This window comes from Abramis brama, assembly GCF_963993115.1.
Source record: "Abramis brama genome assembly, chromosome: 17".
Taxonomy (NCBI): domain Eukaryota; kingdom Metazoa; phylum Chordata; class Actinopteri; order Cypriniformes; family Leuciscidae; genus Abramis; species Abramis brama.
Genome location: NC_139979.1, coordinates 32065405 through 32079863, shown reverse-complemented (window position 1 = coordinate 32079863; position 14459 = coordinate 32065405). Strand labels below are relative to the sequence as shown.

At 37.2% G+C, this 14459-nt stretch overlaps 1 protein-coding gene across 2 annotated transcripts in view; it reads right to left on the bottom strand.

Annotated features, from left to right (window-relative positions):
* wdr26a (WD repeat domain 26a) overlaps window positions 1-14459 on the bottom strand; it is a 35012-nt gene that overhangs the window by 8007 nt on the left and 12546 nt on the right. For both annotated transcript variants that reach the window (XM_084088470.1, XM_084088471.1), the window contains exons 2-10: window positions 14008-14107; window positions 12211-12267; window positions 11995-12131; window positions 6999-7096; window positions 4505-4661; window positions 1595-1733; window positions 1374-1514; window positions 1172-1291; window positions 92-237 (exon numbers count right to left, since the gene is read on the bottom strand). In XM_084088470.1, the coding sequence (XP_083944596.1) occupies window positions 92-237; window positions 1172-1291; window positions 1374-1514; window positions 1595-1733; window positions 4505-4661; window positions 6999-7096; window positions 11995-12131; window positions 12211-12267; window positions 14008-14107 (1095 nt within the window). The remainder of the gene's footprint in view (window positions 1-91; window positions 238-1171; window positions 1292-1373; window positions 1515-1594; window positions 1734-4504; window positions 4662-6998; window positions 7097-11994; window positions 12132-12210; window positions 12268-14007; window positions 14108-14459) is intronic.

The window sequence follows — 14459 nt, the reverse complement described above, 5'->3', positions numbered from 1 at the left end:
AATCGAGAATCGAAATCAAAAATGGAATCGAGAATCGAATTGGAGCATCTGAATCGATTCCCAGCCCCTGTCACAAGTGCAGTCAACATACATGTTCCTGTCAGTCAGATCTTCAAAGTTGTATCCACGGATGCGCTGGTGTGTGTCAGAGGCCAGCACTGTTCGCCCGTCATTCAAACACCACAGACACTGCACACGAACACCCTCCCAGGAGTCCAGCAAGTTCCCGTCCAGATCCTGTCAGCACATGTTCCTCATTAACCAACATCACTTATGAACGTGTGTGGGAAATACTCACTAGAAACAATAATCCTGATTTCTGGCAACAGCAACTATTTAAAATGTTTCTTAATGGGTGAATCTCCACATGTAGAGAGCATGTCTGGGTCATATTACATCACAGAAAAATATACACTACCATTAAAAAGTTTGGGGTCAGTAAAATAATAATAATAAATTAATACTTTAATTCAGCAAGGAGGCATTATATTGATCAAAATTGATTTCAAATAAATGCTGAAGAATCCTGATCCTCCAAAAAAGTCAGTTTCCACAAAAACATGAAGCAGCACGACTGTTTTCAACATGCTAATAATTAGAAATCATCATATTAGAGTGATTTCTGAAGGATCATGTGACACTGAAGACTGGAGTAATGATGCTGACAATTCAGCTTTGATCACAGGAATAAATTACGTTTTAAAAAACACGCTACAATAAAAAAAAAAACAGTTCTTTTAAATGATAATATTTCACAACTTTTCAGTTTTGGATTAAAAAAGGATAAATAATTTAAAAAATCTTACCGACCTCAACCTTTTAAACAGTAGTGTAGATTTTATACACGTTTTAAAATTATTATTTATAAAATACATTTTGACATTTTCAAGGCAATAAAGCACATACACAGCCAAAATTATCATTACTTTATTGCAAAAAATAAATAAAAATAGGTCAAATATGCATCATGGATGTTTTGGTTTTACTGAATTTAATGTAAGCTGATTTTAATCATGAAAAATCATTGCATTTGTTTGTCAAATATTAAGACGACTTTTTTCCCCCTTGGAACTGAAATTAAAAAAGTAAATAGTAACTACCATATATCAATACCCTATTGTCACGCGAGTCCAGTTATAGCTGAGAGCACAGTAACTACGGCAACACTTACACACTGGTAGAACTGGCCTCTCTGACCGCCGGTAACAAAACGCTTGCCGTCTGGATTCCAGGCCACGCTGGTCAGGCTGTCCTCATGGGACTGGCTCATTTTGGTTCTCAGTTCCCCTGTCTGGGTGAACACAGAGAGGGTTTAAAGGCGAGACGAGCTGCCGGAGAGAATCTGAGAGCTGACCGTGGGTCGAGACCCTCACCTGTACGTTCCAGAGCCAGAGCTCAGAGCAGTCGTCCGGGCCGCAGGCTATCAGGTATGTGTCGTCCGGGCTCCAGGCCAGATAGGAAACCCCATAGGCATGACCCTCCAGCGTCTTCAGCTGCTTGAGCAGGTGTGTGTCCTGTCAAAACATCTCAAACCATCACACTCGTGGATCAGGAGCGTTATTTTAATGGTGAAGGGGAGGGGAAGGTCACTCACGGGGTCAACCTGCCATATAATGACTGTTGTGTCTTTGGATCCCGAGGCCAGTTTGGTGCCGTCGTTGGAGAACTTGCAGAACCAGACTTCATTGCAGTGCTCGGTCAAGATCTGCTGGGTGTAGCAGGGGAACTGTTTCCTGGAGATAACAGTCAATGCGTTTTAGCTCTCTGGAGAGACAGTAAGCCTGTCTAACTTTGAACTTTGGCATTCATTAAAGAGTTTTAAGAGACTTTCTTTAAAGAGACTTTTTTTTCACTTACACTTTATTTTGATGGTCCACTTCAGACATTCTACTAACTATAAGTAACTTTGCAACTACATGTCAGCAGATTTTAAGCAGACAGTCTACTATTACTCTAATGACTGCTAGTTGACATGTAGTTGCAAAGTTACTTATAGTTAGTCGAATGTCTAAAGTGGACTATCAAAATAAAGTGTCATTTTTGGATATACTGGATTTTATCTGGAATAAGAAGGTCTCCAGGTTGCATAAAGTATATGTACAGAGACCCAAGCCTCTGGGGGATAGAGATGACCTAATCTGAGGTTTAACGAGTTTTAGGGTGTGTTCACAGTCGTCATGTTTGGTGCGATCGCTCTGTTAGTGTGGTTCATTAATAAGTGTGAACGCTGCCATCTAAACCCTGGTGTGCATCGAACAAGCGGACCGAGACGCTGAAAAGATGAGTCTCGATCCACTTCCAAATGAACTCTGGTGCGGTTCGAAAGAAATATGAACACAACACGGACCAAACGCATGTAAACGAACCAAAAACAGGACATGATGTCAGAAGGCACGACCCTAAGAAGGACAGAATGCTCCGCTGTTTTTTCTTGTCATAGTCTCGATGTTGCCCGTCAGAGTTCAGTACAGGCGTCAGAACCGCGTCTCCGCACAGCAGATCTGGGTGTGTGTGACGGAGGGATTCCTGACGCTGTTTTGACTCCTTTACACACTTTATAAGCTCTTCACGAGTTCTCATATGTAGATACGCACATACAGCGAGCGCATTATCCGGACCAACCGAACCGAACTACAAGTGTGAACACACCCTTAAAATATTGTCTTTAATATGGCACACTACCGATACATTCGGCTGTCAGTTCACTTTTCAGTGCTTAATCCTGTTCTGAACACACAGTAATTTACAGGAGTGACAGCTGCATTTTATAACCAAATTAACTTGACAAAGTGGCAACCGCATTTACAAAAATGTCACGCAGTTTTTAATGACGCTTTTAAACGTGCATCAGAGATGCGTCTCTCTTCTGTGTGTGCGCGGTGCAAGAGAACCACAGGGGAAGAGCTACGAGATTTGACTCATTCAAGTTGCCAGATCTTGCTAGAAAAACAGCAAACAAGAACAAGCCCATAATAAACCAAAATAAATCCAAATGCTTTATACTGGGGGTGTAACGGTACATGCGTTCATCCCGAACATCACGGTTCGGTGTATACAGTCAGACAACGAATACAGTCAGACACAGGCGATCCACACTATCCTGAAAGGAGTGCATGCAGCAATGCAACGCCGTTTGCTAACCGCCACAACAGGAAAACAAGCAGAAGAAGAAGAGACGATCTATGCAACCCAAAGTTCAGATGGCACGCAAGAGCCTATACGCTGAGTTTCGATCAGGCGCCGCTTCACTCGCTGTCTGATGTAGATGCAGACGTCTCTTTTTCTCCTTCTCGCTCATCCTTGCATGATTTTTTTGATAAAGCATAATACTGAACTTTGTGCATCGGCGCAACTCTCAAGTTTTATTCTTCATTATTCTATTTATTTTGTACTTTTATGACACAAGAGATGCTTTTCAGTTTTGTAGCTGATCGTGACCAAATACCTTTTGTTTTTTATCAGCCCTGCAAAAGAAAAGCCCTATGCAAGAGTGCATTCTGTTCACTGAATCCTCTTAATGAGGCGGTCCTGCTCCAGCTTCCTCAGGAGGGATTAACTGCCGTTAGCTGGAACAAACTAATTTGCACGACTGTCTGTTCAAACTGCGTGACCCCAAAACCGAGGTACGTACCAAACCGTGACGTCTGTGTACCGTTACACCCCTGCTTTATACTGAATCAGTGTTGCCAGACGTACGATAATTATCATATTTGTACCATAATTTTGACCTCTGTACGATCAATAATGATAAAAATCCCATAATGTACGATAATTTCCGAATTGTGTGACACTTCAGATGATGGTGGTTGTGATCGTAGGGCTTCTGTACTCATTGATCTAGCTGTGGATCCTGACGTCATGATCGTGAGGAGAACGTGAACATGGTGTTACGCACGTCTTCCACCTCATCTCACGTTACGTCTTCTCAGCCAATCACCGTGTAGAATGACTGTCTCTCACGAGCACAAGTTAACGTTCCTGCCGCGGCGCTAGGTCAGTTGTTTCCAAGCTGAGGTCGATAGTTTAGCAATAAAGTAATTTGAAGGTCATGTCAAAAGGTTTTTGTCTGGATAAACAGCTGTATTCTGTACGTTTGACTCGAGTATGATCATTTTCTTCTAAATTGAGCCTCTGGTACGATACTTGGACATTTCCAATCTGGCAACACTGCACTGAATACAAGACCAAAATATCGTGACCCGCACTTGCTAATGTGTGAACATGGCAACACCTCAAGAGCGCTCTCTGTGAAGAAGCCTTACAAACATAAAAACGACACCTCAACAGTGGTTTTGTTAAAATTATATAGTATTTTAACATAAACATAATGAGTCTTTGGTTGCTTTAATATTATTTGTATTTGAGGTGAATGTCGGGATTTACTGTAATCGGATATACTGTACTTTTTTTTCTTCTGCGACTAAAAGACTAATCAAATTTTAGTCGAGTATCAGGACTCAGCCCTAGACACCGCATCTGTGAAACCGTGAGTTTGCTCATGTACCTGCTGCACACGTGGTCTATGAGCAGAGACACACTGTCCAGTCCGCTGTCCAGCTTGGTGTTGTGGTAGAGACAGCGATCTCTCTGCAGCTCCACCGCCTGACGCAACAGAGTCTGCAGACGCCGGGGCGGCAGCATCACGGACGGGGGCAAGTACGCTGAGAGAGAGACAGAGATGGAGCATAGAGGTCGTGGAGGGTTAGACTCAGTTTCATCTGAATTCAGCCAACACAGGACATAAAGTGGACTCGAGACTACGCAGGTCCTTCACGCTCTTTAGGTTACCGCCCCCAATTCAATTCATCTCCTGAATTGGCTGAACTGAAATAGAACTGACCCGAACCCTAGCTGAAAAAAACTAAAACAATTACATGAAACTGTAAAAAAAGAAAGCAAAAGAGGGAATGAAGAGAGGAAGAAGTAAACAGAATAAATGAAAACGTGAATAATAATGTTTACACCAATAATAATAATAATAATAATAATAATAATAATAATAGGTTACTCTTTATTTTAAGGTGTCCTTGTTACAGTGCAATTATAGATTAATAATAATAATTAACTACATGTACTAACTGTAGGATTAGGGTTGGGTTTAGGGCTAGTTGCATGTAATTATGCATAATTTATAATATATTACTACAGTAACTACATTTAACAAGGACACTGTAAAATAAAGTGCTACCCAATTATAATTAATATTAATAACAATTAATAATTCTCAGATACCTGGGTCATTCTTTTGTTTTTCAGAGACTTGGGGCCAGATTTACTAAACAGGGCAAGTTAGCGTGAGAGTTAGCGCAATCCTATAAAAGCACTGATGGGAGTGTAACGTTCTGCTCTTGATCTACTGAAGACGAGCAAATGAAAGAACACAGACTCAGCCGGATCATTTCCATAATGACCAACACAATCCACCAAGATCAGCACACACTAGCGTCTGGTTTAAGACGTGCTTTTTTTGGGCGGTAAATAATGGTGCAAATACCAGTAAAGTGACGAGTGCAAACCTTAGTAAATCACTTTGATCTATGATTAATTTCATTTCATTTATGATTTATGAGCATGAGTCATTTAAATTCTCTCCTCCCATAAATCTTGTGTCTGAAAGGGAAACTCCTACAAATGCATGTGTAATAATATCAGCCACAAAAATAACCCTGTCCACGACTTTTCAGCGCTCATTTTCACTGCGTGTCTTTAGTAAATCCTGACAGAAGTTTTTAACACCAAATGAGGGTTTGCGCTGGAGCTGTTAGTAAATCTGGCCCCAGATCTTCTAGCAGAAGGTAGCCATTTAATTCATTCATTAATAAATAAAATAGCATTTTAATGAAAATGTATAAACTTAATATTTGAATATGTAGTAAAACCATTATATAATAACAGTACGGCACTGGTGTCCCTGCTGTATTGTGAATATAGTCATTAGTCAATAGTCAGAAGTCTGGCACATTCACAGAAACTCAGTTCTGCATTGAAAAATAGTCATATTATATATATATATATATATATATATATATATATATATATATATATATATATATATATATATATATATATATATATAAGCACAGCCTCTCGTACCTTAAGCATAATGTATACATATTAAACTCACATTTCCTAAAAGATAGAAATCATCTTAGTTTTCTTATCATAATTAAGTGAATATAGAAGAGAATTTCAAATAATTTGAGCGAATGTTGACATTTTTGTCATGGTGTTTTTTTTTATTTTTAAATATAATAATTAAAATACGATTATTATTACTATATATATTTTATTTAATCTTAATGTTGTTATTAATTTAAATGTTTTAAGAAATATATTGTAATGGAAATATTTTAATTGGTAAACAGTTTATAGGTTTTCCTGTGCCCAATATCACGGCTATCCTATCTTTTATAATTTTCCTTTAACTAACAAAAGTTCCTAAATCCCATCAATGACAATGTTTGGTGAGAGACGTTTTAGCAGTGGACTTTATGAACTGTGTAATGTTGTGAAATTAGTTGGTTTGAGGCCCGTGTTGTTGTTTTTTACAGTGCAAAAACTGCATAAAAAACCAAAAAGCTCACAGGAAAAAGCATACATTTACAACAACATAATCAGGTAATAGCATTTCATTGGTTCTTTCTTGTTTTTGCATGTGTTCATAATTTCATTGCATGACAGCCTGGCCAAAAATGATGTTGGCACAATTTCATTACGTTATCACAAATAAAACAACAGACTACAAGCAATATGCTTACAAAATCATTAACACATTTGTAATAATATTTGAATAAAGAGTGAAGATGTCAATTTTCTGGACATCACTTTTGGCCACAACTATATAAGCGTCATCAATGCATGTTTCAATGCGGATTTACTCATTAACAGTCCCTTAAAAAACAGCACAAGCATATTCACTTTTCAGTGGCAGGACTTAAAGGTAGCACAACCGGAATGATCCAGCTGGTGTTTGTTTATCTGGGTTTGGAGTAACTCACTCTGAAGCTTGTCGAGGAGTTTGGATCGTGAGGCCGTCCCTTTGCCCTCCCACTCAGCTTTAGCACGCAGGTCATCAGAGTTACTGCACATCAGGTACCTACAGCACACAAGAGCCGAGTCTTTACACACCGATACAGCGGCCACTCAGGGGTTACTGTTTCTGTTCAAGCAACTCAACCATCTTTAAGATGCATGTGATAAAACTGCACTAAAAAAAAATCATACACAAGCATGTATTTAGATTTTTATGGACGCTTGTTTCCGCCACAGAATTAAAAAATAACAGGTAATTGCAACTTTTTCATCTCACAATTCTGACTTTTTTTCTCACAATTGTGAGTTTACATCGTGATATAAAGTCAGAATTGTGAGAAATAAACCCGCAATTCAGACTTTTTAAGAGTTAAAATCTCGCAATTCTTACTTTATAACATGCAATTGCGACTTTACTGAATATCACGCAATTCTGATTTTATATATTAGATGTAAACTCGCAATTGTGAGATAAAAAGTCGCAATTATCTTTAAAAATGTTTCATTCTCAATCTGTAATAGATACAAAGAAATGCAGTTCAATATTCTACATAATGTTTACATATCACCTTATATATACAGTAAGTACACTCCAGGTGTTTCTCCGAACTGTCCTAAATGTAACGCAGCTAAGGGCACTAGATATCACCGTCTTTGGGAGTGTAAGAACATCAAGGTATTTTGGCAGGCAGTATGCAGGGAAATCAGTTTGGTGATTGGACAGACAGCCCCACTCAACCCACTCATGTGCCTACTGGGGCTTATACCTGACCCTCTGAGAGCTCACAGAGAGACTGTTCAGTTTCCCCTAATGCTGGCTCGAAAGGCTATAATGATCAAATGGGTTAGTAGCGATGCCCCCTCTACTCAGATGTGGAATCTCTGATATCAGAAGTTGTAACTCTAGAAAGATTGAGGTATTGTCTCAATGGTAAATCGCATACGTTTAAAAAATGGGAGAATATTCTAAAGTGTTTGAAGATTAAAAGGTCATAAACACAAACTGGATAAAATGTAGGTACAATCATATGATGAGATGCTGTATGTAATTTGTCCATATGCCCATAGATATGGTTATTAATATTGTTTTCTGTGCTGTGTTTTTTGGTTTTAATATGTTTTGTTTGAAATAACGAAAATGTTTAATAAAAAGAATATTTAAAAAAAAAAAAGTTTCATTCTCTTGCGGAAACGAGCTTCCATTGATTTTTTTTTTCATCCTGCAACGTAAAAAAAATAAGCACGCAACCACTAGTTCTCAGTTATTCTGCTGGATGATAGGTAGAATGAAGGCAAGCTTTGAATAACTAATGGGGCGATAACGAATGTCCAAAAAATTTATAAAAAATTAAATCTCTCTCTTTCTTGCTGCCTAGTTCGCCTATAGGCACACGCTCAACAGACTTTACTTCTATAACATGACATATTTCCATCAGTAGGGTGGGACTTGATTTTAGCCCTTAAACAGGCAAGAGTAGAAAATGATAAGCAAAAAATCATTTCATGTAATTTTTTATATCATCTGGACTTAAGTAAAACATATCCAAAAGAATTTTTGAAATATTTGATATATTTTGGATTTTATGAGTTTTGACTCCCAGGTCACGTTGCCTGATTAGGGTATAAAAAAAGGACCAAGTCATTAATCTATTAACTGTTACTGGCCCACTTGCCACTGCATTTTTAAAACAATTATATCCTATACTTCTTCTGATCTAATGTTGACAAATTATATATCATTCAAAAGCTTTCAAACTCAAGATTCAGCCTGTGAAAACTATTTTGAAATCGGATATAAAAAAATGGTACTTTAACCCCTTAACTGTCACCCCCTTTTTGAGAATGGACATTAAAATGCACTATTCAAACTTAAATGGTTGTAATTCGAGAATGCTTTTGGGTATAGACCTTTTGGTATAGGTCTTGTTTAAAAGAAGATACCCAGCAGATTATTGCTGAAGTGAAAGCACTTAAAACAATTAAAATATGAAAAAGTTATGGAAGTTTAAATTTACAGTAAATCAAATATACTGTACTTAATATTCTTTTATATAAAATATCTATTTTACAAAATATTGTTTACTCTAAAATTGATATAAAATCAAAGCCATATATCTAACCAAGTTGTGTTCCAAATTTGAAGTTGATATCACAAAACTTGAAGTTCCCATTTCTGGCGTAATACCAGAAATAGCCACCGGGTGACATACATTGCATTGAATTTAATTGTATGCATTCTGCCGTAACAAATTAATAAATTTCTGTCCAAATATCACTTCTGTCACAAAATATCGAACCTTGAGACTCAGACCTTTCTGACAATATTTTGTCAATATTAGAAAAGGTTTTGATCATAAATTATGAAACATGATTACGCCCAAAAGAGGTGGAGTCAGACAAAAGAATTTAGAATACCGTTTCTATGGTAACATAACGTCCAATTTCAAAACGGTTTTCACAGGATGAATTCTGAGTTTGTAAACTTTCAAATGATGCCTAATTTATGATAACTACTAAAATATGTGATGTAATAAAAAGGCGATAAAAAAGATATATTTTAGAGGATAATATATATATATATATATATATATATATATATATATTATACTTTTTAGAGGATAATATTATTTTATCATTTTTTATTGACATACTAGTTTATATGTTTTATTATGAACTTTTAGCATGAAAACCAAAGTTTCAATTATTAAAAGTGTGTGCATCGACTTTTTGTGACAAACGCCAGAACTCCTGTTATGATGTAAATTTTTTGAGGTGCACTCTTGTCATAAATTCATCTATTACTGTTCTTACATAATTTGTAACAAAAAACAGTGCTATAATATCTATTTAGGAGTCTTAGACCTTTCCAACGATATATAGTTTGTCATTATTAGATTAGGATTTAATTGTAATATAGTGAATTAAAAATTAAAAATACAAAGATGGTCAAAATTAGGGTTAATCCCTTTTTTATACCCTAAACAGGCAACGTGACTCAGGAGTCACATATATTTCAAAACGTGCTAAATAACAACATGAACAACATATTAATTAATTTTCTTCTTCAGCACCTTAAGACAATGTTCACAATTAATATTAGCAGTATTATTATTATTTTTCCAGAAGATAAGTAAGTTTAATATATATTTACTTTCCTCAAAATCTGAATGTCCTCCACCACCAGTAGCCATGTTGGATTTAGGTCAGGCTGACTAATTTATCACACAAAAATTGAAGCAAATCATGTGACCAGCATACTCAAGACAGACCAGGCTGTGATAAATGATAAAAGGATTTCATGAAGAAATCATTCTTATGCCCCAAAAAGACAATAAAAACTATGTGACTCGTGAGTCACGTTGCCTGTTTTAGGGTTAGAGAGGCAGAGCCACTTACTTTACATGTAAAATGCACAACATAAACTACAAATATTTATAGTATATTTTCATTAGACACTAAAGATATGTTCGTAAGAATAGCCTGCACAACGATACGGATGAAACCAGGATTTCAGGCCTCTGTGTTTTACAGTGTATGTCTCACTTCAGCTGATCTTGCCATGAACTTGCACCTGCACTTGATAATTAAGAGAAAGACCAGATGGCGGCACACCCCTAAAAAACTATTAAAGATAACCCAACGAATGCGTATTGGTTGAGCACAGTTGTAAACAGGTTGGAACAGACTGTACGAGAACGAGATGATCTGCAGGCATCTTGGCTTTTCTGTCTCCACACTTACAGTCCAAGTTTGGGCATTTACATTTTGGCAATTTTACCACTGTCCAGTTCTTTGAAGGGCTCTTAAACGGGACCTATTGTGCCCTTTTACAAAGTCTTGATTTAGTTTTTGGGCTCTACTAGAACAGGTTCATGCTTGAATGCTCAAAAAACACATTATTTTCACATATTTTACATTACTTAACCCATGTCTTCCTAGTCTGTCAGGAATGCTCTGCGGGGTGTTTCCCAAAAGCATCGTTAGCCAACTATGGTTGCAAGTTGTCATTATCAGCATAGTTCAACAAGTTCATGTTTCATGAAACCATAGTTCCAATGAACATTCAAACAGCATCGCAAAATTGTTTGGAACAAAGCCATGGTTTCTTGTTTGTATTACATGTTGACTTAATAAATCATTATCTTGAGCAAAATACACAAGCTGACATTTAGAATAATATAATTTGAATATATACAAATATCATTTACGTTTTTTCGTTTGTCAAGAGATTTAAAGCACCGTTTTTGAAGAGTGTGCATGTGCGAACGTGCTCTAATACGCAAGAACGAGACTATGATTGTGTAAATAAAGCAAAATAACTGAGAAAAATGAGAATTAGTCCTCAGATGCCACGTCTATGGTAGTGAAGCAGTGAGTTACGTTGTTGTACGGGAAACACATCCTGTTTAGTTCCTGTTTCTATGAAGCCCCTCCTTCTGAAAAGCACACTGTGCTCTGATTGGTCAGCTAGATCAGTGTGTTGTGATTGGTCAAGCGCTACGAGAGTGTTTGGGAAATGTCCCGCCCCTTTCCATAACCGCCAGTTTAACACACTACTAACTAACTCAACCAGGCCCCGCCCCTTTATACTGCGTATTAATTATGTAAATGAGGAATATTGTGACGTGTTCGTTCCCGGAATAAACTCAAGACTACAATGGAGGCGTTTCAGGAGTTCAGAAACACTGACACTGATATAGAGAAGTACTCAGAGCTTTTTCATGCTCAAACTGCAACATTACACACTAAAGAAAGTAAAGAAAAAGTTTAAAAAAAAGCATGAAATTGATATTCTGAACATTTTTTCTCTATCTGTGGCCTCCGTCATAAAGCAAAGATGGCAGCATGCAGGCAGAATTTATTTCAAAGTAAATTTGTTTTCTTATTATAGGGAACCTAAAAAAATGAGGAAATGACATTGTTGTTCTAATGCCCCCAAAATAGGAGTGAAGTGTGATATACCCGCTGAGGATGTGGATTCGTTCGGTGTTGTACTTCAGTGGCGTGAGCTCGGCTCGGAGGACCTGAAGTGCTTCGAGAACCTTCCCGTCCTCCAGATACTCCAAATACTTCTGTTGCAGGAGCAAGAACTTCATCCGCTGAACAACACAGGACAAAATCACTCAGAACATTCATAAAACTGATGGTGGAGATGTTGAGAGGACTTTGGACTCTTACCACCACAGCGCTCGGTGAATGCATCAGTGCTTTCAGCTCGTTGAGGTCACTCTCAGCCTGTTACAATGAAAAACAGACAGATTAACTGAGTTCCTCAAGTTGACCGGCCCTTATCTGTTTCTTGTTTGGTTTGTTGTGACCCATTATGACCATTAAATACACAAAAGGACAAAGTTTAGAAACACCCATAAGGTGTAATCTTACGAGATATTGATGGGAATCATTCACTGTTTGTTTAATGATTCTGATTCCACTAAATTATTCTGTAACAATTCACTTAAAGTTCCCCTGTGGTGAAAATCAAGCTTTTAAAATGTTGTTTATATGTCTATATGGTGTTTTTAATATGCTTTAAGACAAACCATGTGTAAATTCATAAGTCGACTCCATTGCTGAGTATTTTCTCCTTAAAACTGCAGTGAACCAAAGACAGTCTCAAAAACACGCTTTGAAATCGCTGGTGTTTCTGACGTCACAAACTACCTTGTAACCAATCAGATCATGAGGGGGAGGGGCTTTAGCATATCATTAACTGATGCGAAGTAGGAGAGTCTCAAGAGAAGCCAGGTTATCCCAGTTCTGTTGATATATGATGTATATTACGATGTTATGATGATCTCCACTGACGTTCTGAGCTGTTCAAAGCGTTTCTAGGGATGCTGATTGTTAGAAGGAAGCTGTCGAACGGGAACACTGTTCGTCTAACATTAGCAGCACATTATTAGCTGTTTGAAAACGCAGTCAAGGAAAAGGCTAATCATATTAATTCCTGTTATTGTGTCCGACATAGAGAGCATTACATGCAACGCATTACCATCCTGATACAGCGACTTATATACGATACGAGCCTTCACTCTTCCACTTCTTCTGATTCAGTTTCTGGTTCAGACATATATGGCTGAATTAAACCAGTATTTCCTCTTCTCATTGTGCAGCGTTTACTACAGTAAAGTGGATCCCGAGACCGAGTGGATCTCTGAGCCGGTGTGAGTGAGTGGAGGCGGGGCTAGTTAGCATATTAATGGTTCCACATAGTAAATGAAGCAAGGGTGTAGAGTTAAATTCAAGCTATTTTAAGGCATGAAGAAATTCTTTTCACACATTTTTTTTTTTTTCTATGTAATTTTGGTGATCAAATATGAGTTAAGGGATTAAAATGATTGACTACAGGGGGACTTTAAAGCCTGTATGTACAGTATAATGCATATTCATAATGTATGTTATAATGAATCATATCTTTTCATAAATAACTATAACCAAAGTTAAAATGCATTATAATACTTGCAGAACATCTGACATTGGTTGTTTGTCATGCATTATACTTTCTAAAAGTGTAACAATGTAAGTATTATAATGTAATATAACTGTGGTTACAATTATTTATGAGACCATACAATGCTTTATACAAGTGAATTACAAGGCATAATTACTGCAATAAAATACTTTTATAATGCATGACACATAAAGACTTGATGAACGAAGGTCTTACGGGTTTGGAACGAAATGAGGGTGAGTAATTAATGACAGAATTTAAATTTTTGGGTGAACTAACCCTTTAATCTTTTTAAGCTTCTTTAGTTCTATGTAAATACTACGGTACACAGGTCAGTCACTCAGTAACATGGCAATAAAGCTAATGCCATCAGTGTACCGTGGTACCATTACAGTGCATTTTTCTAATGATTCACATGATCTAATGATTTCTACATTTTCCTATTCTGTTTCATTAAAGTAATTCTAGACGATTTCTACAATTTCAATAACTACAATTTCTAGACAGGCCATGTGAAGACTCACCTTTTCCCACTCTCCCTCCATCACATGATTCCGGAACTTGGTAGCAGCGGGATGCTCAAGTCTACAGCCCGATTCCTGCATCAACAGGTCCACAGTTTGACTGAAACACGACAAAATGAAATATGTTAATTAAGAATGTGAAGTGGATTCATATTCCTTTCACATGATAGACTTAGGATTAGAGAACACACACACACACACACACTCACACGCAGAGTTCCAATCTCCTAGCAACAAGAAGTCAGTGTTTGATTCATGAAAGCAATAATTAACATATAAACCCTTGAATGTTTCATTTCCTAGAAAGGAACGCCTCTCCCACTGTTCACTATAAATTGTGTGGAGCACCGATTCATCTGGTTTTATACACCAGAAGAGCAAACAAGGTTAACACTCCTAATAAAGACTATGTTAGGCAAGATGCATTACTTCAACAAGCTATTTTACTTTGC